General features: G+C 41.5%; 3 protein-coding genes and 3 long non-coding RNA genes across 10 annotated transcripts; 4 read left to right on the top strand and 2 right to left on the bottom strand.

Moving 5' to 3' along the window:
- Window positions 1–2,308: 2,308 nt before the first annotated feature.
- On the bottom strand, window positions 2,309–6,239 carry LOC116160892. Its single transcript, XR_004143347.1, has 3 exons — window positions 5,778–6,239; window positions 3,977–4,075; window positions 2,309–3,795 (listed from the first exon to the last, which is right to left on the bottom strand). It is a non-coding gene; the product is annotated as an uncharacterized LOC116160892 (long non-coding RNA).
- LOC116160891 lies at window positions 4,548–8,036 on the top strand. Of its 2 annotated transcripts, none has more exons than XR_004143345.1 (3): window positions 4,548–5,196; window positions 6,993–7,328; window positions 7,385–8,036. It is a non-coding gene; the product is annotated as an uncharacterized LOC116160891 (long non-coding RNA). The 2 variants fall into 2 exon arrangements; XR_004143346.1 differs by having other exon boundaries at window positions 4,548–5,030.
- Window positions 8,037–13,823: 5,787 nt separating this feature from the next.
- On the bottom strand, window positions 13,824–14,284 carry LOC116160893. Its single transcript, XR_004143348.1, has 2 exons — window positions 14,157–14,284; window positions 13,824–14,107 (listed from the first exon to the last, which is right to left on the bottom strand). It is a non-coding gene; the product is annotated as an uncharacterized LOC116160893 (long non-coding RNA).
- Window positions 14,285–14,509: 225 nt separating this feature from the next.
- Window positions 14,510–16,551, top strand: LOC116160889 (chymotrypsin-C-like). 2 transcript variants are annotated; one of them, XM_031474034.1, is made up of 5 exons: window positions 14,510–14,837; window positions 14,883–15,294; window positions 15,343–15,510; window positions 15,882–16,088; window positions 16,134–16,551. In XM_031474034.1, the coding sequence occupies exons 1-5, from the start codon at window positions 14,646–14,648 to the stop codon at window positions 16,499–16,501; spliced, it is 1,347 nt and encodes a 448-aa protein (XP_031329894.1). In that variant the 5' UTR covers window positions 14,510–14,645; the 3' UTR covers window positions 16,502–16,551. The 2 variants fall into 2 exon arrangements, with proteins under 2 accessions (XP_031329894.1, XP_031329895.1); XM_031474035.1 differs by having other exon boundaries at window positions 14,889–15,294.
- Window positions 16,552–16,936: 385 nt separating this feature from the next.
- LOC116160888 (serine protease gd-like) lies at window positions 16,937–22,954 on the top strand. Of its 3 annotated transcripts, XM_031474032.1 has the most exons (8): window positions 16,937–17,068; window positions 17,120–17,262; window positions 17,309–17,505; window positions 17,553–17,673; window positions 17,726–18,017; window positions 19,868–20,077; window positions 20,128–20,289; window positions 22,737–22,954. In XM_031474032.1, exons 1-8 carry the CDS (start codon window positions 17,065–17,067, stop codon window positions 22,928–22,930), a joined length of 1,323 nt encoding a protein of 440 aa, XP_031329892.1. In that variant the 5' UTR covers window positions 16,937–17,064; the 3' UTR covers window positions 22,931–22,954. The 3 variants fall into 3 exon arrangements, with proteins under 3 accessions (XP_031329892.1, XP_031329891.1, XP_031329893.1); XM_031474031.1 differs by having other exon boundaries at window positions 17,037–17,262; XM_031474033.1 differs by having other exon boundaries at window positions 17,037–17,262; window positions 17,804–18,017.
- A 52-nt stretch (window positions 22,955–23,006) lies between these two features.
- Window positions 23,007–26,826, top strand: LOC116160890 (chymotrypsin-like protease CTRL-1). Its single transcript, XM_031474036.1, has 4 exons — window positions 23,007–23,229; window positions 23,283–23,494; window positions 23,541–23,673; window positions 25,865–26,826. The coding sequence occupies exons 1-4, from the start codon at window positions 23,023–23,025 to the stop codon at window positions 26,552–26,554; spliced, it is 1,242 nt and encodes a 413-aa protein (XP_031329896.1). The 5' UTR covers window positions 23,007–23,022; the 3' UTR covers window positions 26,555–26,826.
- Window positions 26,827–27,000: the final 174 nt, after the last annotated feature.

Consider the following 27,000-nt stretch of genomic DNA (forward strand, 5'->3'; position numbering starts at 1 on the left):
TTTTTTAGATCATAGTTGGAATTTGTAAACGTAATAGTTCATAGTTGCATATATGGTTGTCTAACGCTTGGATTTTAGATTCGGCTGTTAACCTTTTAGAAGTCCGTTTGTTCTAACTTTATAAGCTATAATTTCCCATCGCTTGAGTACGCGAGTTTTCAGTGTAAATGAGTCTGTTCGAAGTTGTCCCAAAACCGTATGGCTATGAATCCATAGTCATTCGGATTTATATGGGGCAAACTGATTGATACCGCGAGATAAACGTTTTAATTGCGCTATACACGTCACTTTTCCCCCATGCATAGAAAAAAAAATCCTACCTTTATAAGGCTGCTCGCTTGTTGAATCTGTAACAAGAAAAAAATTACGTTAAAAAAATGCCAAAATGTAGGTATTTATTTTAAAAAATTATGCTGGGGGAGGGCTTTAGTTTTCTATATTTAGGCGAAAATTTACCCACTATTAGTTTCTTTACGCTAAATTACCTAAACCACTCGCCAGGAAAGATTGCCGGTCATAGTACACTTGATCCCGGTCTACAATCTATGTTTTTCTTAAGATGCGAGCGACTTCCGGGATAGTATCGTGTCAACCCCATTCCGGAAGTCGCTCGCATCTTAAGAAAAACAAAGATTGTAAATCGACACAAAGTGTGCTGTGACCGGCAATCTTTCCTGGCAAGAGTTATATGAAAATCAAAATTTTATTTGGGAATTCCTGTTAAGGACACTGAGGTACTCACTACTCACCTCGTTTGTGTAAACTCTGTGTTGAATTTACTCTGATCCATCGTAGCGGTCGTCGGCAACGTCGGATTAAGGGTGAGACTATGGGGGCTACAGCCTTGGAATCCCGATGTTCTAGGGGCTCCAAGTTTTAAAACATTATTATACAAGGCGTTCCTAAATACTATGTAAAAGAGGTTTATTTGATGACTAAAAGTTCAAATAAATATAGGTCCCCAAACGCTTCGTTACCGATCTACAGGGTGTTAGAAATTATTAAAACCAGGGCCTACTGGACCATTTGACAAATTTTAGTTTCATTTACCAAAGTACCGAAATCAATCTTTATTTTTTTTTTAGATAAAGGTCGCAAATATGAAAAAAATACAAGAGATCGAACAGAGTGCCCAAACAAAGCAGACGATCAATTTTGCAATCCACCAGTGGCGCACCGAAAAAAAAATTCAGGGGTAGAAAATGTTATATTTCAAATTTGAGCAAAATATTTCAAAAACTGTTAGATATAAAAAAATCTTGAAACTTTAATGCCCTGTAGATCGGGAACGAAGCGTTTTTAGTTAAAATATAAGCCAAACAATTACCTCCTTCCATATTTACATCATATTTAGGGAAAAACCCTGTACTTGAGTATTTAAAAAACTGAGGGGTGGCACCTACTAGCGGATAGGGGAACGGCCTAAGCGTATGAGCGTCAAGTGACGCAAAGGTTAATGCTAGAGATAAAGATGCTTGCCACTTATGAAACAACGACTGGTAGCAGCCAAAGATGCCATCGCGGACCAGCTCCCCCCCCTGTTCTATCGTGACGAGGAGCTTGCACGGGGTTAAACGTGTCGATATACCATGCGCGAACCTGGTGGGCTCAGGATGGTGCCGGCGGTCTCGGTTTTACCGCCCGGACCAAGAGGAGACAACCTCAGCAACTTTCCTAAATCCTAAGGGTCGGACCGAGGGAATGCGTGGCTGAAGGAATGGGAGGGGGCGAAACTTCGACTCGTTGAAGCGAAGAACCTTATCTATCATTTTCGTAAAAACAAAAACTCAGTTATTTCAAAAGCAAAGATGGCGTGGGGCGTTCAATTGTTTTCGCAATAACCAGTTTTAACTTCTTAACCGTTTGACCGATTGTAACAAATTTGGTATCGTTGAAAAGAGCAACCAAAATATAGTTAATTTAGTTGAATCCTTCTCCGCCAGGGGGAAGACACTATGATCTAAAATCCTAACAAAATCAAATGATTTTTTCTTTAAGAAAAAGTAGCCTAATATCACCCAAAGAGGCCAGTGAAAACCGTTTTTCAAAATCTCGCTCCTAACCTAATATTGGGAAAATGAGATTAATTAATAAAAATGCAATCTTATTTGACGTATTTTTGGTATTTGTGGATGGCGCGAAAGATTGTTTGAAAAAGGACCCTACACTTTTAGGTAGGCCTTGGAAAATTAAAAAAATGAAACACAATGCATTATAAAATAATAACAGCTGTAATTTGTAAATTATTCTGCTGTATTCACATTCAGAAAGTTTTTTGAATTTTGAATCTTTTCTAAAATGCCAATTTTTAACCAAGAAGCATTTAATATGCTGGCGGAGATGGTTCGTGGTCGATTCGGATAAAGCAAACAGAAGATGTGGGCAGCGACGGTCGCATTTTGAAAATACTCATAATATATCGCCAGCACAAAAGGCAATAGGGAACGCCTACTTGGAAATAAGAAAATTACACAAGGGGAAGTAACAAAGGTTTGAACTATCAATATCCTGAACTCTGTTAAAGACACAGGTATTCTTGAAGAGTAGACACTACCGGGGAGCACAAGGTCGCAATGCAGGAACCGACTGGGGCCATCCCTAGTACTATAATAATAATAATAATATGTATGTCCAAAAAGATTGAATGGTACAAACCAGAAATAAACTAAGGGATCAACAAGTTTCAAAATATTGTTTCTGGTTCAATTGTTTATTGCTAGTCTTGACGATTGATTAAAGATTTTTGAAAATGACTTTGTGTATGTACAGGGTGTCCGAAAAGTATACATCTTTGTAGTAAATATCCATTTTATAAAAAAAATGTTTCAAATAAAAGTTATTGTTTATGAAATTTTTTATCACATGGAATTTAATTTTTTTTTAAACAAAAATAAAAATTTTGTTTAAATTGCGTCTTAGAACTGTCAAAGTAGTACCTGAACTTGAAGTAAAAAGTTACTAATTTAGATTGGTTGACATCCATGTGTGAGCGAAATACCCATTTAAAGTATATAGAAATGAATAGGAATAAAAAACTATATCAATTAAGTTGGCAACAATTGATCTTTGTCATTAAGAAAATTACCTATTGCGCTTTTGTTTTAAAAAAAATGAAAACATTTTTCAAAAGGTGGATGTTTACCAAGATATATACGATATTCCATACTTTTCGAACAACCTGTACATCATATGAAAGGGAAAAAGCATAGAAATAATAATTTGAAAATTTTCAAAAGGCCAAAAAAGTGGTACAACAATTTTTTTCTAAATAAACAAAGGAATTTAATTTTTTGTTCAATTTTTTCTTGTCAGTTAAAAGGGAGAGGGGGGGGAGGCTTTCGTAGGTAGCCCCCTAGCTCAGAAACCCTTAACCCAGCACTGGTGGTAGGCGTAATCCTCACCATCAGGTTAAGTGACGTCGATGGAGCTGTAACAATTGACGAGATTAGTAATCAGGTAACCATTGTAATGCGAGTTCAAGTACAATTCTTTTTTTGGTTAATGAACTAATTCATTAATATTATGAACACGCACTTACCTTCCTCTAAGCTGAACTTCGTGCAATAACACACGAAGGTGTAATAATCCAATCCTACGTCACCAGGGTGACAGAAGGAGATTGTTACAACTTGCATAGGGTTATAGCATGGAACTCAAGCGAAGAGCAATTGTTGATCTTCCATCTTGTTGATATATTCACTATTCACTTTTGCCCCCCCTTACAAAAAATATGACATGCTATACACCATGCAGAAAAGGAAAAATCCTACCTTTATGAGGCCGCCTTTCTGCAATCTGTAACAACGAGAAGATTTACGTTAGAAATGATATTAAAATATTTTGTGTTTTGAGTATTTATGGTTTAAAACAATTATAAATTTTGACTGGGACAGTCAAGCATTTGCTTGCGTTTGACCGTTTTCTTAAAGAAATTGGCCTATAAACACTTATTGCAGTAAAAGGAATGAACACTTACCCTTTAGCCTCATTCATTCAGTCTCTCCCGGGAAGAACCATCAACCAAAGTAGAGATGAAACACTGCAGATCTTCCTCGAATTCCTCGTTCCTCAAGAACTGAAAGGAGAAATATTATCAAATAAAATCAATCGCTGAGTTAATCAAAATGTTCAATTTATTAATATTTTTTGAAAGCAATACCATGTGCGCATTTGATTTTTACTATACATATATTTAATTCAGTAATAGGGCACTTAATTAGCGCTCAATTATTGGATAGTTCACTTTTCATTTTCTTGGTATTTTAAGGTAGTGCTCTAATGAGTTTATATGAACCTGTCGGAACATGTAATAATTTTTTTAAAAAAGGGGCGCATTTAATTCGGTAATAGGGCACTTAATTAGGACGTTCATGAATATCGGAAATGATCATGTTTGTTTTGTTCTTTTAGAAAGCATTCAGATTAATCCAAAGACGGCAGAGAGATCATCACAAAAATTAACTACAAGTTACTTAGAACACGTACGCCACTGGTGAATATTCTATCCCACAGTTCATTACTTATACCCTGTGATTGGTGAATGACAGTTTACTTTGAAAAAGTCACCTGTTGATGAAGTGAAAAGGAAATAAACGGAGATGTGGGTGGAAGAAGTGCCGCAATGGATGATCGAATTGGGATGTGAATCCTGGTAGTCGGTGTGGGCCCCCGTGTCTCATTTTGTAAAATGTTCACGAGGAGAGTATCCCGTTACTTGGTTTGTGCTTGTGACTCGATCTTCATTTGTCAATATCGCAGGTATCGGAGGAGAATCAAGATGTGAACGACAACGGTGCGTACGGTTCCCGTTACTTGGCAACAACCGGAATTAAATTAGTAAAATTGGCAAGATCCGTTTGGACTTGGAATGTACGTTCTGAAATTACTCAAAGCTGCGGGGGGAAAACTGAAATGGACTCCAAAAAGATAAACTGACGCAGTGGAATTGTTTGTAAAGCAGAGAAACGTAGGTCTAGAGCGTAACAAATGGAGTTTTAACGAAATAATGCAGAATTGACGGAGTTTCGACCGTAAGTACCAGCATTTCGATGAAATTGTCACAATCGTAGCACAGTGTTCTGCAAGCCTGTGGTCATTCGACTGTATATTAGCACGTTGGCTGCCACAGGTACAGCCGACTGTCGTAGGAGATAGTATTTCATGACGCAGGTTGTACACATGGGGTGACCGTTTAACGTAAGTATGGCAGCCGGCTGACATGCGATAACTGTTCTAGCACCAGTACAGAAGACCCCTCTGGCGGTTAACGTGATAAAAACCACTTGAATGCATGTGACAATGGATGCATTAAACAGACAAAGCGCTTCATGAGCGCCACCTAAACACGAGAATACTCTTAACAAGATCTCTCGCTCAAGTTGCTGTCGAGGTGTAAATACCACCGTACGTCCGACTTAGGGGGGGATCTATACACCACGACACCGCTATCAAACGGCAACTTGCGTGAGAAACCTTGCTAAAGTATTCCCGCCTTTAGGTAGCGCTTCGTCTCGTGATTCGGATTAATATGATGGGTAGCAAAGTATTAGAGTGCGGTTATCGTACAGTGCGCCAAGAAAATTTTCCTTCGTTACTGTTCAGCCTCACGTTTTGCGGCTGATAAATGAATTCGGGCCCTAGCATTTATACCGAAATGAAATATACCGAATACTTTGAACGGATTGTTACCGTCGATACTAGCTACGTCATATCTTAAGGGTGGCGCAAGGCATTATCGGAACCGTTACCGTGCAACTTGTAAAGGTCTACAAACTTACCCCAAATCAACATATCGTTGAAATCTTGGGCTTCTTGATTCCAAAGACGAAAAATGGGGCACAAAACGTTAAGTTTTAAACGCAAACAAGTGAATTTGAAATAGGACGCCATTTTATTTAAATTTTGATAATCTTCAAATGACACCGAAAAGACCGATTTACTAACACTTCCCCGTCAGTTTTTATTAATTTAAGGGTTGAATTTAACAACAAAATGAAAATTTCCGCGATCGCGTCCCGAGATCCAGCACGCAAACGCCGATTTAAATTCGAACTAAAAGTAGGTTAGTAGGGACGCCATAACTTTTCGTAGCTTAAATTACGTTTGTACACCGATTTACGTATTACGGACCGAAACGAACGGCGTCCAACTATTTTCCGCGTCTTTTAATTGCCTATTTTTAAGTTTATTTTAATGTCGCACTTCCCAAATTATGAGAAAACGAAAAGAGTACAACCCGCTCGGCACGGCAGCAACGACATACTGGATCACGTGATGAAGCTTGCGATACTGACGTCACGACTGCGAGAGTCTCTCTGATTGGCCCATCTGAAAAAATGGTCCAATCAAATGCATCCGAATTTTTGTTTACTAATCATTCTTCGAATTCTAAAAACGGTTTCAAATAATTCAAATGTCCTATTGCTATTGCAAATTAACTATTCGGCTTCCCATTTATCGTTATATACCCATCTTACGTAACCTGCGGGACGTGTCTTTTAATCCACAACGTAAATAAAACACTTTCCGATCTTTAATCCGAAAGCTGTACAATTTGTCCATGTTTGTGTCAATGGCCCTCCTGGTTTCCCTGCCCTTCAGGGTCTTCTTCAGACCTCTCACCCTTAAGATCCATCGCACCCCACTCGATTTCTTCCTCCGACTGCTCAATTTTGTCGGTCTTTCAGTTCGTAGACTTTGCCGACCTTGTCTTCGATTTCTCACACTTTTGAATCGTTTAAAGATTTATAAATGCTTCTTGATGGTCTTAAGGCTGGCTTTTCAAATATCTTTAAACAAAGGTCTAAAGTCTCTTGAAAACTTGTAGGGGTTTCGTGTTAATAAGCTCGACCTTTAAAAAAGTTCAAATGTTTTTGAAAGCGCCTAAGACCTTTGAAGGTTCCTCTCTTGAAGAAAGGGGGAATTTCATAGGCTTTCCTGAAAACTTGATCCCTTTGGAAGCTCTTGAAGACCTTTGTAATTTTTTGTTCCAGAAAAGTTTTTAGACTTTAAACGACTATCACTTCGCCATCATTGAGACCTACAGCACCACCAAGTAAACAAGTCTCTCAGAAAATATGCGAACTAATTTAGAAAAGCAGGCGTGTACAGTCCGTAAAAAATGTGATAGTTGCGCCAATTTTATCCGTACGGCAAGAAAAGAGAAACAAACCTCTGCAATTGTGCATTCCGAAGCCAGAAATGTTATTAAAAGGGTCGTGGAATTCTTCGGCAAAGAGAAAGCTGCCGGTGTGTAGATATTTCCTTTGGGAAAGGGTGCTAGCTGCTGCTGCGACCGGCAAACCAACGAAATTCATAACCAAGATTAGGTAATGTGCATTTAATTAATATTCCTCTGAAATAAATACTTATTGTTATCCTGTAGATCGAAGTCAAACTTGCCGATGATAGGACATGGAAATTTCCATCAAAGACGCAACGAAGTGCAACTTCCTACAAAATAACATTGGATAATTCTCATTTAGGCGTATTGAAGAATGCAATTTATATGATCCATAACAAAGTCTCTACAATAAATAATTTAGTTAATAAAATGAAGAAGCGAAAATTGACTGCATTGGAGGTAAAGATCACATTTTTTGACGAAACCTACGTCCATCCATTTAATGGAGTGCTTGCTAACAGAAGAAGAACCTGGTGTATATAAAACTGACTGAAGCAGGATGAAATAAATTGGGTACAGCTCATCATCAAATCGAAAAGTATAAGTCTGGATACGACATAATCCACATTAAGAGATTGGAAGAATCAACTTGGCAACGCCATGGATTGTTAGATGAAGCTGTAGAAAGTTTATCTTTCACGGTAATCACTGGCACATCAAGCGAAGGTTCTGAAATCAGTGAGGAAGAAAGTGACGACGATAGCGTTTAATTAGTTTTAAATACGCACTGCTTTGTCATTAGTAGTACCATTTTATACAATGGTAGTACTTAGGTAACTATTTTGTTATTTCGATTTATAATTCTTGTATTAAATTTCTTTCTCCAGTTTCCAAACGTAGCTACATTAAAAAAATGCCAAAATAGAACAAGTTTAAATTTCTCCCCAAACACTATTGACACAGTGTACTTCTAAAATACAGCGACACCAAACCATCACCTTCTTGACGTACTTGTTTGCTTGGCTTGACTGTATTAGTCATTTTAAACATTTTGAAGGGCTGCCCTTAAAGACTTTAAAAGCTAATTAAAGGTTATCAAAACGTTTAAAAAACTCTAGACCCGACTTCAGACCCATTAGAGGCTATATTCTATTCATGAAGGGTGCTCGACTAGGCAGCACTTATAGGCACACCGCCTACCCCCTTTCTTTCGCAACTCGGTTCAGAGCTCGCTCCTCTCAATAAAGAATGAAACCCTTTTTACCCTAACTTATACGTGGGCTCTCTTAGAAGCCCAATATATCACGAGTAACCACAGGTTCTTCCTTGATAGCCCTGTACAAAAACGCCCCAAACGGGAGCATTTAATTCTGTAATTGGGCACTTAATTAGCACCTAATTATTAGTTAGTTCAGTTTTCATTTTCTTGGTATTTTAAGGTAGTACTCTGCCGAGTTCAAATGAGCCTGGCAGAACATGTCATGATTTTTTAAAATAAAAGGGAGCATTTAATTCGGTAATTGGACACTTAATTAGCACCTAATTATTAGTTAATTCACTTTTCAATTTCTTGGTTTTTTAAGGTGTGCTCTGCTGAGTTCATATGAACCTGGCAGAACATGTCATAATTTTTTTTTAAAAAAAGGGAGCATTTAATTCCGTAATAGGGGCATAGGGCACTTAATTAGCACCTAATTATTAGTTTATTCACTTTTCATTTTCTTGGTTTTTTAAGGTAGTGCTCTGCCGAGTTCAAATGAACCTGGCAGACGTCATAATTTTTTTTAAAAAGGGAAGCATTTAATTCGTTAATAGGGTACTTAATTACCACCTAATTATGCAATATGTTTGATTGTGTCTTTCTCTGCTAGGATCATGCACATCACCTTTCCTTATCTACTTTCCTGAATATAAGCATTCATGATATCCTCGGATTAATCCAAAGACGGAAGAGAGATCATGACAAAAATTAACTAGAATTTACTTACAACATCTACGCCACTGTTCAATATTTTATCCTACAGTTCATTACTTATATTTATTATTATTATTATTCTCTGATTCGTGCATGACAGTTTACTGAAATTAAGTCACCTGTTGATGAAGTGAAAAGGAATTAAACAGAGATGCGGGTGGAAGAAGTGCCGCTGTCTTCTAACTCAATGAGTGTCGCCATGGATGAAAGAATTGGGATACGAATCCTGGTTGGTAGCCGGTGTGGGCCCCCGTGTCTCATTTTGTAAAACGTTCTCGAGGAGAGTATCCTGTCACTTGGTTTGTGCTTGTGACTCGATCTTCATTTGTCAATATCTCAGGTATCGGAGGAGAATCAAGATGTGAACGACAACGATTTGTACGGTTCCCGTTACTTGGCAGCGACCCGAATTAAATTAGTAAAATTGGCAAGATCCGTGTGGACTTGGAATGTACTTTCTGAAATTACTTAAAGCTGCCGGGGGAAAACTGAAATGGACTCCAAAAAGATAAACTGACGCAGTGGAATTGTTTGTAAAGCAGAGAAACGTAGGTCTAGAGCGAAGCAAATGGAGTTTTAACGAAATAACGCACAATTGACAGAGTTGCGACCGTAAGTACCAGCATTTCGATGAAATTGTCACAATCGTAGCGCAGTCTTCTGCAAGCCTGTGGTCATTCCACTGTATATTAGCACGTTGGCCGCCACATGTACAGCCGACTGTCGTAGGAGATAGTATTTAACGACGCCGGTTGTACAAATGGGGTGACCGTTTAACATAAGTATTGCAGCCGGCTGACATGCGATAACTGTTCTAGCACCAGTACAGAAGACCCCTCTGACGGTTGACGTGTTAAAAAACAACTTGAATGCATGTGACAATGGATCCATTAAACAGACGAAGCGCTTCATGAGCGCCACCTAAAGGCGAGAATACTCTAACAAGATTTCTCGCGCAAGTTGCTGTCGAGGTGTAAATACCACCGTACGTCTGACTTAGGGGGGGATGTATACACCTCGACACCGCTATCAAACGGCAACTGAGAAACCTTCCTAAAGTATTCCCGCCTTTAGGTAGCGCTTCGTCTCGTGATTCGGATTAATATGAAGGGTAGCAAAGTATTAGAGTGCGGTTATCGTACAGTGCGTCAAGAAAATTTTACTTCGTTACTGTTCAGCTCTACGTTTTGTGACTGATAAATGAATTCTGGCCCTAGCCGAAATGAAATATACCGAATACTTTGAACGGATTGTCACCATCGATACCAGCTACGTCATATCTTAAGGGTGGCGCAAGGCATTATCGTAACCGTTACCATGCAACTTGTAAAGGTTTACAAACTTACCCCAAATCAACATATCATTGAAATCTTGGGCTTCTTGATTCCAAAGACGAAAAATGGGGCACAAAACGTTAAGTTTTAAACGCAAACAAGTGAATTTGAAATAGGACGCCATTTTATTTAAATTTCGATAATCTTCAAATGACACCGAAAAGACCGATTTACTAACACTCCCCCGTCAGTTTTTATTAATTTAAGGGTTGATTTTAACAACAAAATAAAAATTTACGCGATCGCGTCCCGAGATCCAGCACGCAAACGCCGATTTAAATTCGAACTAAAAGTAGGTTAGTAGGGACGCCATAACTTTTCGTAGCTTAAATTACGTTTGTACACCGATTTACGTATTACGGACCGAAACGAACGACGTCCAACTATTTTCCGCGTCTTTTAATTGCCTATTTTTAAGTTTATTTTAATGTCGCACTTCCCAAATTATGAGAAAACGAAAAGAGTACAACACGCCCGGCACGGCAGCAACGACACACTGGATCACGTGATGAAGCTTGCGATACTGACGTCACGACTGCGAGAGTCTCTCTGATTGGCCCGTCTGAAAAAATGGTCCAATCAAATGCATCCGATTTTTTGTTTACTAAACATTCTTCGAATTCTAAAAACGGTTTCAAATGTACCATTGCAATTGCAAATTAACTATTCGGCTTCCCATTTATCGTTATATACACATCTTACGTAACCTGCTGGACGTGTCTTTTAATCCAAAACGTAAATAAAACACTTTCTAGGAACAAAACAAACGATAGTTTACGATCTTTAATCCGAAAGCTGTGCAATTTGTCCATGTTTACGTCAAAGGTTCTCCTGCTTCCCCTGCCCTTGAGGGTCTTCTTCAGACCTCTCACCCTTAAAATCCATCACACCCCACTCGATTTCTTCCTCCGACTGCTCAATTTTGTCGGTCTTTCAGTTATTAGACTTTGCTGACCTCGTCTTCGATTCCTCACACTTTTGAGTCGTGTAAAGATTTACAAATGCTTCTTGATGGTCTTAAAGGCTTCTCAAGGTTCGCTTTTCAAACATTCTTAAACAAAGGTCTAAAGTCTCTTGAAAACTTGTAGGGGTTTCGTGTTAATAAGCTCGACCTTTAAAAGTGTTCAAATGTTTTTGAAAGCACCTAAGATCTTTAAAGGCTCCTCTCTTGAAAAAAGAGGGAATCTCGTAGGCCTTTCTGGAAAATTCTTGTTGTGTCCCTTGAAGGGGTCTTGAAGACCTTTGTAATTTTTTGTTCCAGTTTTTAGAGTTTAAACGACTATCACTTCGCCATCATTAAGAGCTATTAGGCATTTTTAAACATTTTGAAGGGCAGTCAAATGCCCTTAAAGACTTGCTAATGAAAGGTTCTCCGAACGTTTAAAATACTCTAGACCCGATTTCAGACCCTTTAGAGGCTATTCTATTCATAAAGGGAGCTCGACCAGGCAGCACTTTAGACACATCGCCTACCCCCTTTGTTTCGCAACTAGGTTCAAAACCCCCTCCTCTCCTTTTTAGCCTAACTTATTGTACTTGGGCTCTCTTAGAAGCCCAATATGTTGTGCCGGTGATAGTGGCGACCACCAAGTGCCCCGTAAAGACACGATTATCTTCTTAATCTGGCCTCTTTAGCCAGCTTTTCAGTTTTAGAAGCTAAGAAGACCCACATTTACCAAGGGGCCCTGTCTGAGTCCAGTTGCTTGTTGTCACTGAGCCTCAAATTGACTGGGCACCCGAATCTTTAATCTTGGCCCTGACTTCAGCCACTGCTCCCTTTCCGAGAGAGTGACTTTATAACTCTTTGGTCTTAGTAAGACAGGCCAGATCACATCCCTTTTTACGGGATTGGATCTTAGGGTTTTCTCCCAGATCTACCCGTGCCCAAGGCTGCGTCGATCATTCCATTCGTCCCAATCGTTTAGCCGTATAAAAGCCTTTTGAGTTTCTGCCTCCACAGCTAAGTGTAAAGGCGCTAGTCCCAGAAGTGCTTCCGACACAGGAGGGAGTCTTTGATCCCAAATATTTTACTGACTTGACCCTACTGGATGCACCTGAATTGTTTGTCCACAAATTTACATGTTTTGTTTGTGACTTGACGTTTCTGTAATTGTTATTTACAATTTTTTGAATTAAAGATTATTATTATTATTATTAGACCCTCGAAAAGTGAGCCCATTAAGGTTCGTTCTCCTTCTAAATGGAACAACCTTGGTCTTTTCCAGAACTGGAACAATGGCGACCCTGAGCAACGCCGCAGCGACTTGCCCATTGGTTCTTGGTGCGCCCACAACTTTGGGTGCTCCAGGAGTGCTTCCCTCCAATCTGAGACCCTTGGTCCCTGATGTTGGGTTGCATCACGTGTACCAACGACCCAGACACAAGCTTTGGCGCAGGGCCCCGCTTGACCCTAGGATTTACCTTCGAGCTATTGAAATTTTAGGCGTATCCTCGTTGAAATCTTAAAGTCAACATCTCTTTCAAAGGTGGTGTCTCTATACCTGATGGTCTTTGTATACTTGTCCAATTCTAATCCCAATTTGTGGAGAATTCCCTTGAAGTGCCTTTGATACTCTTTAAAATCTTCGTAGATTCATGGAGACTCGTACAGTTTCATAGAAACAAATCTCTAAAGCGTTTTTAAAGATTCTTAAGGCTTTTTAAAGATTCTAAAAGTGCTTTTGATACTCTTTAAAATCTTCAAAAAATGCATGGAGACTATTACAGTTTCTTAGAAATAAATCTCTTAAAAGCGTTTTCAAAGATTGTTAAAGACTTTTAAAGATTTTAAAAGCCAATTCGCGGAGAAATCTCTTGAAGTGCCGTTGATACTCTTTAATATCTTCGGAGATTCATGGACATTCTTACAGTTTCTTAAAAAACAAATCTCTTAAAGTGTTTTTAAAGATTTTTAAGGACTTTTAAAGATTCTAAAAGCCAATTCGAGGAGAAAACCTCTGAAGTGCCTTGGATACTCTTGAAAATTTTGGAGATTCATGGAGACTCTTACAGACTTTGTATATACTGAAGGGTATTATACTCCCCAGACCTCCCGCTGCGACCTATTGGGCGGAGAGGTTTGGGGGTATTGAATACTCCCAGCTGAACGCCCTCAACCAAGAAGGATTCTTTCTGCATTACCCTTATCATATCATCATGGTAGTTGTAGGGAAAAGGAAAACGAATCTCTGTAAATACTAGGGGGTAGGCAATGGGCGGGGGGGGGAGGGAGTTGGAATCCCCTCCAACAGACTACCCTCAATAAAGCAGGACTTAACAATTCTTTCTGTATTACCCCTAGCACTATCATGGTAGCCGTTGAGAAAACCTAATCGAAACGACAATCAATTGTGGATACATTTATCTTACGACAAGAAAAATACTTCGTTTATTGTGTTTTCCAATTAATACTTTATTTATTAGGAGCAGAAGAGATAACTTCTCCTTCATTATTTTCTCCTAATATGGAAGTTTTCAATAGTACATATAGTCGAAAATGAATTGCGGAAACGTTCCTCTTGAGAATAGTATAAATCCTCCACCAGTAGCCAGAGGAGTGCCGTCCTATGAACTGTCCCTAACATCTGCCATTGAAAATGCCTTCGATAACACACAACCTTCGGAGCAATAGTAAACATGGAGTCTCCTAGGAACCGTCTTCTACATGTTTTTCAGCTACCATTGGCTAGAATTTTTATCAGTAACGCCGCCATTGGATACCTACCTATATTTGAATTTGCCGCTCAACTGGAGCCACCGCGCATTCTGCTGTGCGTCACCTTAACGCGGATCGCCAGATCCAGAGGTGGACTAATCTAAAAAATCAGAAAAAAATTAATTACAAGCGCCCTCCCAATGTGACCATTTCTCCGCTACGCCACTGGAATACAATCGAATGGCGGTAAAAATTCTTCAAACTTGAAAAACCAGTCGGATGCGTATATTTTAATCGAAAATATTTGCGGTATTTCCCTTTTATTACAAGTGCGATTTCCGTTGAACGTTAGGTACTCTCAATTACTAAGTAAAGGTCAAAGCTCAAGGCTTATCGGAAATATTTGTTTACAAAATTGTGTTCCGAGATAATGTAGAGCATTAAAGAAAACCAATCTCTGCCTAAATTACTTGTAATTAACATCAAGTTAATTGCTTATTAATGAGCGAAGGCGTATATACCTTAAGCTACTACTAATTGGAACATTTGCATGACGATATGTGGCCTTTACTGCTGCTGTTTTGCATTAGATATGTACTTTCCCAACCCTCGCAGTGTCCCGATGTGTTCGCCTACGAGACCAAGTCGGAGAGGGACCGATGGTACGGACGTATAACACTAGTCACCCCGGAGACGCTCAACGGGGTGTGGGTGACAATCGAGTTGGACTCGCCGGCGATACTGCTCGGGGTAAATATGAGAAGTGCGTTTCAAAGACATAATTGCAGAATTCAGTTGCAGAATTGGTTCGGGGAGTCCACCACGGAGAACAATTTGGATTTCGTGATCAAAAATCGAAATCAGGTGTTGAGGGCGACCGATGATCCTCTCTCCATACGGTTCTTTGTACGTTTCGATCCGAAGGAGGGGGTGCCGAGCGTGGTACGAATTAAGTTAAACGGTAGAGTAATTTGCGGTGGCCCCGATGCGACTACACCCGCCCCAGTTTTGCATATAAGTAATATTCGAACGAAAATGACCACCCCCCGCCAAATAACTACGGAGGACGACTTCTTCGCGGGCGATTTCTCGCCGACCCGACAGCCCATTGTGATACCGCCGAAGCCGCAGCAGACCGCCGAGGGTTGTGGCACGGTCAAGATCGAGGTGCGCCCCTTAATCACTTACGGGCAGAGCACTACGGAAGGTAACACGTCTATCGTCGTCCCCACTTGTATATCTTGCACTTCCGTAGGCGAATGGCCGTGGCACGCCGCTCTCTATCGCTACAAGGGCGCGAACATGCAGTATCTGTGCGGGGGAAGTTTAATTTCGCGCAATCACGTAGTGACCGCCGCGCATTGCGTGACCAAGTCCAAGACGAACATCATCATCAATCAGGAGCTACTACTCATATATTTAGGTAAGCGTGACACGAGGGCGAGGCACTTGCAAAAGTTTGTCAGAATTTCTCAAAATGCGTTTTGGTGGCCAGTTCTGTTGCACCCCCATTTACTGATGGGACTTCTAAGGCCCTTAAATACCTTCAAAAGGCTCACTAAATGCTTAAGGCATAAGAAATCAAGATGATTGAGGAATCTGAAGGAGCCGAGGAAGCGAATTTTAAAGGCTCAGGGATCCTCAAAGGCACTTAAAAACTCGAAAAATAGAACACTCCAGCTGGAGTACCCTGTGCATCAATTGTTAATGTACATACAACTTTTTGGAAGTGTCACACCGCTCGGCCTTTTTGGCATGACAATTCTGTCCGATTTCTACACAGAATCCCTACAGGAAAATACAATCTGTATAAGCAAGATGGGGGCGTACAGAACATGGGGGTCAGCAAAATATCGATTCACCCTCAATACAACGCCTCTTACTTACATAACGACCTCGCAATCCTACACCTAGAAAGACCCGCCGAAATCACCAACTTCGTACGGACGGTCTGCCTCTGGGAGGAAGAGTTGGAGCTGAGCGTGATCATCAACCGGCTAGGTAAGCCGTTCGCCCGGTCCCCTCGCGCTAACACTTCCGTTTTAGGCACGGTGGTCGGATGGGGCTTCGACGAGTCCGGCGACGTCACCGAAACACTGATGCAGGCGAAAATGCCAGTCGTCTCGACGGAAACGTGCATATTTTCGAACCGAGACTTTTTCTCGCGCTTCACCTCCGACAAGACCTACTGCGCCGGATTTCGTAACGGCACCTCGGCGTGTACCGGAGATTCGGGCGGGGGAATGGTCTTCTCCAAGCAGGTCGGCGGTGGCACCGTGTGGCAACTGAGAGGCGTCATCTCGCTCAGCGTCGCCTTGCAAAATGAGAAGGTCGTGTGCGACACCTCGAACTACATCGTATTCACGGACGTCGCCAAACACTTAGACTGGATTCGTTCGACTATTACTAGCTAGTTTTATTCTCTTTTATACAATTAATGAGTCAATACATGTTTGCCCTTTAACATTCTGCGCATTATTACCCGTTGCCCGGCAGGGGTCGACATTCGCTTATTCCAGCCGTGGCGCTTGATCCTTTTTCGCTCGCTAGGCCTCGGGAAGTGATTCCTGATTACGTAGCGCACGAAAACACCGTACAGACCACCGGGAGATGGTCCTGCCGAGGGCGAGACAGCCAAAGAGTGAAAGTTGCCGACTGAAGTTCTCCTGCCAAATTTCAACATCAACAGCGACACTAAAAACCGAAATACTTACGATACTGCAGTTAAAAGGCGAGAAATTAAGAACATTGTAAAATGAGGTTATGTCTCCTGTTTTGAAGTTGTGGTTATGTGCCCGTTGACGAAATGAGGTTATGTGGAAACGCGCGGGAATTTGAAAAAGTGAACAGTTCAAGGTTAACAATTTCCCAAATTATGAATAGCAAGGTAAACTTGCTCAATAAATGCAAATTTAATTACATTTAAATTGCGTAAACTTCGTGAACTAATGATAATGATAGTACAGGCAGTGAAATTATGGGTAAATTACTACTCACCCTCCTTGCTCTAGTAAAATTAAATAACGGTTTAGAAACCTCCCCCTGTCCGAGACTATTCGTCTACGAGCACATGCAAGTCGGTCGATGGTACGGGATAATCACTCTACTCAGCTCGGAGGACTTGACCGGAATTCGACTTCGTCTACAATTCGACCGGCCCTCTCTGGAACTCGGGGTACGTACACAATCGCGCCACTTTCCCCGCTAATCCACACTTTCAGAACTGGTTTGGTGAAGTCTCCACGACTAACAACAAAGATTACGTAATTGAAAATACTAACTTTACCCTAAAAGCTCACAGACCTCAGACTATCCGCTTCTATCTAAACTACAAAGGCTCGCCTTCGCCCAAACTAACTTCGTTAAGCCTTAACGACAAAACTGTCTGCCCGGAACCGACTAACTCACTAAGCCGACCGTAATATCCGCGGAAGTGTCCGTTTGACCACTCACATTTACTCGTAGGTTGTCGTTCGGCTTTCTACCGCCGCCCGCGTCGAACGAAGACGAGGACTACTACCCGAGCGATTTTGCCTTCATTAGACCGCATCAGGGCGGTTCGACGGACGAGTGCGGAACAGTTATAGTAAGTGCTATCGTTTGCGAGGCCGTGTCTATTCGCCGGTGTACGTTTTTAGATCAGACGATCTAAGAGAAGCTTCGTGTACCCGGAACCTCACGTCGTTAGCTTTCCCGTTTACTGGACGTATTTTCAGCCGCAACCGAAACCTCTAATTACGTACGGAACGTCGACGGTCGAGGGGGAGTACCCGTGGCACGTGGCTCTGTATCGGTCGAAGGGGTTCGATTTGGTGTACGTCTGCGGGGGCGTTCTCATATCGTCGTTCTACGTCGTTACCGTCGCGCATTGCGTTACGAAGGCGAAGGCGGCGAACGCGTTAAATCCGAACAGCATGCGAGTTTATTTGGGTAAGTTCAAATTTGGCACCGAGACCGATAATTACTGGGAGTGTAGGCAACACATCGTACATAAAAGTGTTTACAAGACTCCAAAAGATCTTTAGAGTGTCTTGGATGCTCTTTGGAGTCTCTTAGAGGCTAAAGATTCGATTTAATGACTGTAAAAGCCTCTAAAAAACTCTTGGTGTGGCTTGAATATCCTTAAAAATCTTTGGAGATTCATGGAAACTCATACCGTTTCTTAGAAACAAATCTCTTAAAGAGTTGTTAAAGATTCTTAAGGACTTTTAGAGATTCTAAAAGCCAATTCGCGGAGAAATCCCTTGAAGTGCCTTGGATCTCTCTACTCAAAAATGCATGGAGACTTATACAGTTTCTGAGAAACAAAACTCTTAAAAGCGTTTTTAAAGATTTTTAAAGATTCTAATAGTCAATTCGCGGAGAAATCCCTTGAAGTGCCTTGGATACTCTTGAAAATCTTCAAAAATGCATGGAGACTATTACAGTTTCTTAGAAACAAAACTCTTAAAAGCGCTTTTAAAGATTCTAGTAGTCAATTCGCGGAGAAATTCCTTAAAGTGCCTTGGATACTCTTGAAAATCTTCAAAAATGCATGGACACCATTACAGTTTCTTAGAAACAAAACTCTTAAAAGCGCTTTTAAAGATTTTTAAAGATTCTAATAGTCAATTCGCGGAGAAATCCCTTGAAGTGCCTTGGATACTCTTGAAAATCTTCAAAAATGCATGGAGACTATTACAGTTTCTTAGAAACAAAACTCTTAAAAGCGCTTTTAAAGATTCTAGTAGTCAATTCGCGGAGAAATTCCTTAAAGTGCCTTGGATACTCTTGAAAATCTTCAAAAATGCATGGACACCATTACAGTTTCTTAGAAACAAAACTCTTAAAAGCGCTTTTAAAGATTTTTAAAGATTCTAATAGTCAATTCGCGGAGAAATCCCTTGAAGTGCCTTGGATACTCTTGAAAATCTTCAAAAATGCATGGAGACTATTACAGTTTCTTAGAAACAAAACTCTTAAAAGCGTTTTTAAAGATTCTTAAGGACTTTTAAAGATTCTAAAAGCCAATTCTCTGTTGAAGTGTCTTGAATACTTTTAAACATCCTGAAAGAGTACAAATTCAATGTTTTGTAGCAAAATGAAAGAGGCTGCTCCGCCTCGTCTCGCGTTGTTATATTCGCCCCTTGTTTTTAGTCAGCACACATCACAATACCAAGTAAATAGCATTTGTTTTTAACAATTGCAATGTATGAATTATTGTTTATATTTTTTTCTTTGCATTGTGTTTATTTAGGTTTAATTTTGTATATTGCCTTGACTTAGTTTAAGACATTGTATTTTTAGCCTCATTACCATACAAGGCCAATCCTCTTTAAATGGGACCATATTATTTAGAACTATTTCACATGCAAATTGAATTTCATTAAATTTGATTACCGTTTATACTCTCTAATGACCGAATCCAATTGTAATTAACTAAATTCGTGAAATTTGCAGCACATAAAAGAGCAAACCTTGAAATTGCGTGCTGCGATCTGTACCTCGTTTGTGCCTTCCTGTTCACAATTTCAAACTCAACCCACTTAAAAAAATCCATGCACGAAACCGGATTCGAACCAGTGATCCTCAGTGCTGTAGTTGAGGAGCCACTCCATTACACCACATGCGATCTGAAGAATCTTTTGAATTTTTCTTCAAACCCTTTTCTTAAGCTCCGCCTTATCCCTTCCGCTTCTAACTTCTAATTCTTCAAGAAAATCATCAGCGGAGGCACTAAGGATTTTTTAGCGCTCTCGACAGTGCCAATCTCTCAGACCTGATGATTGCTTTTGTTTCAGGCAAATATTACCTGTCGAAGTTCTCCAATCCGGGCATACAAGATCACGCGGTCGAGGAAATAAAACGGCATCCGGACTATGACGCGCACACCTACGCCAACGATATCGCTCTGGTCAAGCTTAAGGAAGAGGCCGCCATAACCGACTACGTGCGTCCGGTTTGCCTGTGGCCGCAGTCGCAGAGTCTGGACTCGATCATCGGGGAGCACGGTGAGGGTGGTTGACTTTCCTTGACTTGACTTGATCTGTTGGGTCTGTAGGTGACGTCGTCGGTTGGGGTTACGACCAGTACGGTAGGATTACCGACGAACTGATGCAGATTACGATGCCCGTCGTGACGCGAGAAACGTGCGTTCAATCGTTTCCGCAGTTTTACGCGCGGTACACGTCCAGCACGACCTACTGCGCCGGTCACAAAAACGGTGAGGTCTTTAGGTAGCAAGTCCCACCCCCCAGGGGGGGGGGCACTGTAATATTTTGCATTTACAACTTTGAAATCCTAGATGCAGGTTACTGGTGGGGTACCAGACAAAGTGAGTCAAAGTAGACACTTTTTCTGGTGCACAGACAGAATTTTTTAGAACTTTCGTGTGTGGAATATCTCCCAGAAAAGAAAACTTTGATGACACTCCCTACAAAATCATTACAACCATACTAATTGTCATTTTGGGGGAGGGGAGCACACAGAAGCAATCAATTACCTTTTCCCGAAAACTACCATATGACAGTGGTCACCACATCTCCTTTATAGCTGGGCGGTATTCTATACCCCCCCAGACCCCCGGTAGCACAGTATGTCCCCCAAAACGTTCAACCCTTAGAACTCTTGCGTATGGAATATCTCGCAGAACAGGAAAATTTGATGACACTCCCTACCAAATTATTATAACCATACTAATTGTCATTTTGGGGGAGGGCGTCGCACCGGGGGGTCTGGGGGGTATTGAATACCCCCTAGCACACAGAAGCAATCAATTACCTTTTCCCGAAAACTACCATGACAGTGGTCACCACATTTCTTTTATAGCTGGGGGGTATTCTATACCCCCCCAGACCCTCCGGTAGCACATTATGTCCCCCAAAACGTTCAACCTTTAGAACTCTTGCGTATGGAATATCTCTCAGAAAAGAAAAATTTGATGACACTCCCTACAAAATTATTACAACCATAGTAATTGTCATTTTGGGGGAGGGCGTCGCACCGGGGGGTCTTGGGGTATGCAGTCAATAAGATACCCCCCCTCATACAATATAGGTGTCATCATATCTCTCTTATATAGCTACCAAAAGTTCTGAAGATCTCTCTATTGGCTTTGAAGAGTCTGGCTCTGGCGCATCTATAGATCAAAGAGCGGGGGAAGGGGGGGGGGAGGACAAACCGCGTGAAAAGGAAGGGGCATACTGAACGGTCAGAGCGACAGGGAGGAGGAACCAGAGAAGTTTGATAGTGAATGTGTGGGGGGGGGGGGGGGTTAGGAGAAGGAAAGAGACAAGACAAAAATGGGAACAATAAATTTGAAGAATTCTGAGGACCTGACGGTTCCGAAAAATGTTTGCAATTTGAGGCATCGCCAGAGTTCGGGGTAGATGGTACTGTGAAGAAGTTTGAAAGGGGTAAGGGGGCCCGAGGGTGGCTTGAAACAGAGAAAATGAGGTAAGCACAAGACGTGACGGAAGTCCTTTGAAGGTAGTGAAGTTCATAAAAGACTCATGAAGCACTTGGAGACACTTATTAAACCTAATCCCAAGAATTTTTAAAGACTAATAAATCATCTTAAAGAAGATAATTAAAACCTCTTGGAGAGTTTTCGAATTGTTTAAAGACGCTGAAGGATTATCTTCGTTCTTGAAGGCACTTAAAGGTTTTTAAGGAGCATGAAAATGAATTTACAAAAACGTTAAAGGCTCGGGTCGTATCTTAAAGAGAAGAAAGGGTCCCAAGGATTATATAAGCCTTTGGAAAACTTTGACGCTCTTGCTTACGTGCTTTTTTTAAAGACCTATAGAAGCTTTTAAGAACTCATGCATGCTGTTTTTAAAGACTAACAGTCAATTAGAGGCTAGGAGTTTCTTGGAGACTAAAATTCTTTAGACGCTTTTATAGGCTCTTAGAGACTTAGAAACTGTTGGCGAATTTTAAAGATAAAAGGTTTTTAAAGATCCTTTAAGACTTAAAAGCTTTTAAAGGCTTGGATCTTAGAGAGCGGTATGAATTTTAAGGGCAACTCTGTGAGGCTCTCGGAAGCTCTTGGAGACAGTTTGTAACTCTTAAGTGCTGTTACAGACTTTTAAAGACCCATAAAGGCTTTTAAAAAGTTCAAGAATTCATAAAAGCTTTCAAAGGCTCTTTAAGGCTAGCCGCGTAAACACTATTGAGATGATTTTGAAAAAAGCGCTTAAAGCCCTTAAGGATTTTCAACAGTTCTGTTAGAGGTCACTGCATTCATGCGCTTAAAAAACTGTTATAGGATCTTGAGTGCTAATAAAGATCATAAAGGCTCATCAAGATGACTTCGCTTAAGGTTTGTTGAAGATCTTACAGAGACATTGAGGCTCTTGAGTGCCTTTAAAGGTCGTAACGTACTTTAGAAGGTGATTATTAAACACTTTTAAATGTGATGGAGTCGCTGGTGAAGAAGGCGCTAGTGGAATTTGAAGATAACACGTGTGGGGGTGTATTGTATTGAAGGTAGCATGAAGAAGGCCTTATCAGATGCGAAAAGATTTACTTCTTCACCAATTTATAGAGCACAAAAACTCGTATGCACTCAGTTGACTTGAGCCTAATAAAAAGTGTCTACTTTGATTAGGCTCAATAAAAAAAATTAGGGCCTTAGCGAAAAACGGGCACTGATCGCCGCCTTTTCAGGTTCGTCCGTTTGCAACGGAGATTCCGGCGGAGGCATGGTCTTCCTACGTAAGGATACGATGCGTTGGTACCTGAGGGGGCTCGTCTCGATCAGCATAGCCCTACGGTCCCAATTCTGCGACTACTCGAATTACGTCGTCTTTACCGATTCGGCGAAGTACTTGGGCTGGATCGGAAGCGTCATTGCGAAATAGAATTATACGATTAGATGTTGACCTTCACCTTTTTAGGTCAACGGAATGTCTCGAAACGAGTTAAGTTTTGTTTTGTTATGTTGTTGTAAGCGATGGTCTCCATTAAATTCTTGTTTGCCTGTGTAATTTCTTGCGTTTCCGCGCTAAATCGGACGTCTCCCTGTCCGAGACTGTTCGCGTACGAGCGGAACACGTCCGCGTCGAATCGGTGGTACGGTGTCGTGACGGTGTCGAGCGAAACCGCCCTCGAAGGTGTCTGGTTGCGTCTGGCTTTCGACGGCGAACTTCAACAGCTCGGCGTAAACGAAAAAGGGGCGGCCGAGAAAGGCTGGAACTAATCGTCAAATTTCAGAATTGGTTCGGGGAGGTGCGGGCGAACGACAACAACAGGGAGTTCGTGATTAAGAACCGTAGCTTTAAATTGGAGGCGAACGTGCCTCACCAGGTACGATTCTACGCGCAGTACGACGAAGGTCGACCCGTACCGGGGCTGGTGTCCGTTCAAATTAATGCCAAAACCGTCTGTCCGGATGAGGGTGTCGTGGTACGCACAACTGCGAAATCGTAAGAGCCCCATCTGTGGACCGGACCCTAACTGAACTTTTTCCAGGTCTACCACAGCGAAACCGAATATTCCATTGCGGATATCGGACGATGAGGATTACTTCATCGGCGATTTTGGCATTCTCAATCGACAACAGGCCACCTCGACGTCGCCTTTGGATGGATGCGGAACAGTCACGGTTTGTACCTTCACTTTTACCATAGTAGAACAGTAAGGTATTAAAAAAAAAAAGATTTATGTATACAAACAATTGCCCCATGTACAGTGGAAAGCTGCCTATTTTTAGCCCATTTCCACACAAAAAAATGCGCAATTGTGGGCACTTTGTCCGTTCATCTGTTCGTCCCTACTGCTGTGTTGCACCTACATCTCTTTATCTTAAGCGAGCTACTTTTTTTGGGTTGTTATGGTGGCAATGCTTGCATCAAGGAAGGCTTATTTTCTCTGTCTCTTACAAAGACAGTCGCTTCTCATAATTTTACACGTTTGCCGTTTGTTTGCTTTGCCAAAATTTGGACATGAAACATGCTCTACTTACTACTATAGCGATCATTTTGGAAGAAACCCAAAATTTGATTTAGAGAAACGGTTAGTTTTCTCAGTTGGCAACCATGGTTAACCTTTTTGGATCCATATTTGTTATGCGCATTTTTTGAAAAAAAAATTGCGCATGCGCAGACAGCTTTTTTATTTGTGACTGATTTTTTATGAAATTTTAAGGAAAAGCGCAGACTAAAAAACGCGCTTTTTGTAAATCGTTTACGTTTTTAACTCGTTTTGTGTTTTTCAAGAGACTTTCTAGAACCCTTTGTTGCTTTCCAGGACTTTGGCTACCCCCTAAGGGCCTTTCCTAGACTTTTCAGGCGACTAGAAAGCTCTGGAAAGGCTCTTACAAGAGTTTGTAATGACCATGAAACGCGTTTAAAAAGTCCTTTCCAGAACTTTTCAGACCACATTCTATAAAGTCCTGGAACGGGATTAGAACTCCTTTTTAAATCCTTTTTTGTTCCTGAAGGGTTTTCCACACCCCCCCAGACCCCCCGGTGCTACGTTCTCCCTCGAAACGTTTTGTCCAAAAGGCTCCCATGAATGAAAATCTTATTATTGTCATGCGAAAAGGAACGTTAAATCCTTCTTTGTTCCTGGGGGGTATTCCATACCCCCCAGACCCCCCGGTGCTATGTTCTCCCTCGAAACGTTTTGTCCAAAACGCTCCCGTTAATGAAAATCTTATTATTCTCATAGGAAAAGGAACGTTAAATACTTCTTTGTTCCTAGGGGGTATTCCATACCCCCCCCCAGACCCCCCGGTGGTTCCTGGGGGGTATTCCATACCCCCCCAGACCCCCCGGTGGTACGTTTTCCCTCGAAACGTTCTGTCCAAAAGGTTCCCGTGAATGAAACTCTTATTATTGTCATAGGAAAAGGAGCGTTAAATCCTTCTTTGTTCCTGGGGGGTATTCCATACCCCCCAGACCCCCCGGTGCTATGTTCTCCCTCGAAACGTTCTGTCCAAAAGGCTCCCGTGAATGAAACTCTTATTATTGTCATAGGAAAAGGAACATTAAATACTTCTTTGTTTCTGGGGGTATTCCATACCCCCCCAGACCCCGCGGAGGTACGTTTTCCCTCGAAACGTTCTGTCCAAAAGGCTCCCGTGAATGAAACTCTTATTATTGTCATAGGAAAAGGAACATTAAATACTTCTTTGTTTCTGGGGGTATTCCATACCCCCCCAGACCCCGCGGAGGTACGTTTTCCCTCGAAACGTTCTGTCCAAAAGGCTCCCGTGAATGAAACTCTTATTATTGTCATAGGAAAAGGAACATTAAATACTTCTTTGTTTCTGGGGGTATTCCATACCCCCCCAGACCCCGCGGAGGTACGTTTTCCCTCGAAACGTTCTGTCCAAAAGGCTCCCGTGAATGAAACTCTTATTATTGTCATAGGAAAAGGAACGTTAAATCCTTCTTTGTGCCTGGGGGGTATTCCATACCCCCCAGACCCCCGGTGCTACGTTCTCCCTCAAAACGTTTTGCCCAAAAGGCTCCCGTTAATGAAAATCTTATTATTATCATAGGAAAAGGACCGTTAAATCCTTCTTTGTATAAAAGGAACGTTAAATACTTCTTTGTTCCTGGGGGCCAGGATGTGCCCCAATCAAAGGGGGAAGGGCTGGAAGGTTTTCAGTAGTTCTTTCGACTTCCTTGTAATCAATGAAGTCCCTAGAGCTACTCTCGTTTTGTAATGCGAGGCAACTTTATTTATGTTTGTTTGATCGATGAGTTTCACGCACTAATGGACCACCCCGTCTATTGCTTGCAATAAAAGTAGGATTTTAGAAATAATAATAATAATAATAATTGTAGGGCGGCGGTCACGAGACGGAGTACCCATGGCACGCCAGCATCTACTACACCAACGGAGTCGATTTGGTGCACATTTGTGCCGGTAACCTGCTATCAAAAGCGTACGTGCTTACCGCCGCACGATGCCTCTACAAGGATCCGCACACCGCCATCTTCCCGGACGAGCTCGTCGTCTACTTCGGCAAGCACAACTTGCGCAGCTTCTCGAGCGTCGGCCTTCAAGTTCGAGGCGTGAGCGACTTCGTGCTCCATCCCCTGTTCAACTCGAGCACGTCCGTTCACAATTTGGCGCTGTTGAAGCTCGCGGCCGCGGTCGAGGTGTCGAATTACGTTCGAGCCATCTGTCTGTGGCGCGACGAGGGCGTCGACGAAGATGGGGTAACGGTCGGGTGGGGCGTGGACCAGATGGGTAAGTTTCGACCGGAGTTAACCCGCGGACAGTTGCAGATCGCGTCAAAGCAGCTGTGCCCTTCTGTTTCCGCCGATACGTTCTGTACGATATTTAAAGCTGGAACTGTGACTTGTAACGCGGATTCTGGTGGGGGATTCTTTTCGGCGCGGGGAGGCGTTTGGTATCTGAGAGGTGTGTTATCGGTGGTTAATAAAGAAGTGAGGTGCGACCCCTTGAAGTATCTTACCGTCACTGACGTATCCAAATATTTGGAATGGATTAAGCAATTTATTATCTGATTCTGTATTGATATTTATCTAGAAGTATATGCTCTTTAAGATAAGTTCATGGGGAATCCTAAGAAGATTCTGCAAAAATCTCGTGTCTCAAAGATTCCTACTAAAATTCCTAGAAGGATTTCTAAGAAGAATTGGGAACGTTTGCGTGCACGTAGACCCAAACCGTTATAATATTTGAAATTAGACCATGATTTGTAGAATAAAACCCTAAAATGGGATACTTTGTATATGTGTTGTATTGGTATAACCATTAAAAACATTTAAAAAATCAACACTTGTGCATGTTGTGCTACGGCCGCCATCTTGGAAAATGGCGGCCGATTTTCACCATGTTTCACTAAACGTTAGAAATAGAAAAGTTAAAGAACATAGAAAATACATCTTTTCAGTTCTCATAACTTTTGCTTGAAAGTTTTATGACACGTCTCCTGGAGGAGATAAGATTT

The sequence above is a fragment of the Photinus pyralis genome, unplaced genomic scaffold (genome assembly GCF_008802855.1).
Source record: "Photinus pyralis isolate 1611_PpyrPB1 unplaced genomic scaffold, Ppyr1.3 Ppyr1.4_LG10, whole genome shotgun sequence".
Classification (NCBI taxonomy): domain Eukaryota; kingdom Metazoa; phylum Arthropoda; class Insecta; order Coleoptera; family Lampyridae; genus Photinus; species Photinus pyralis.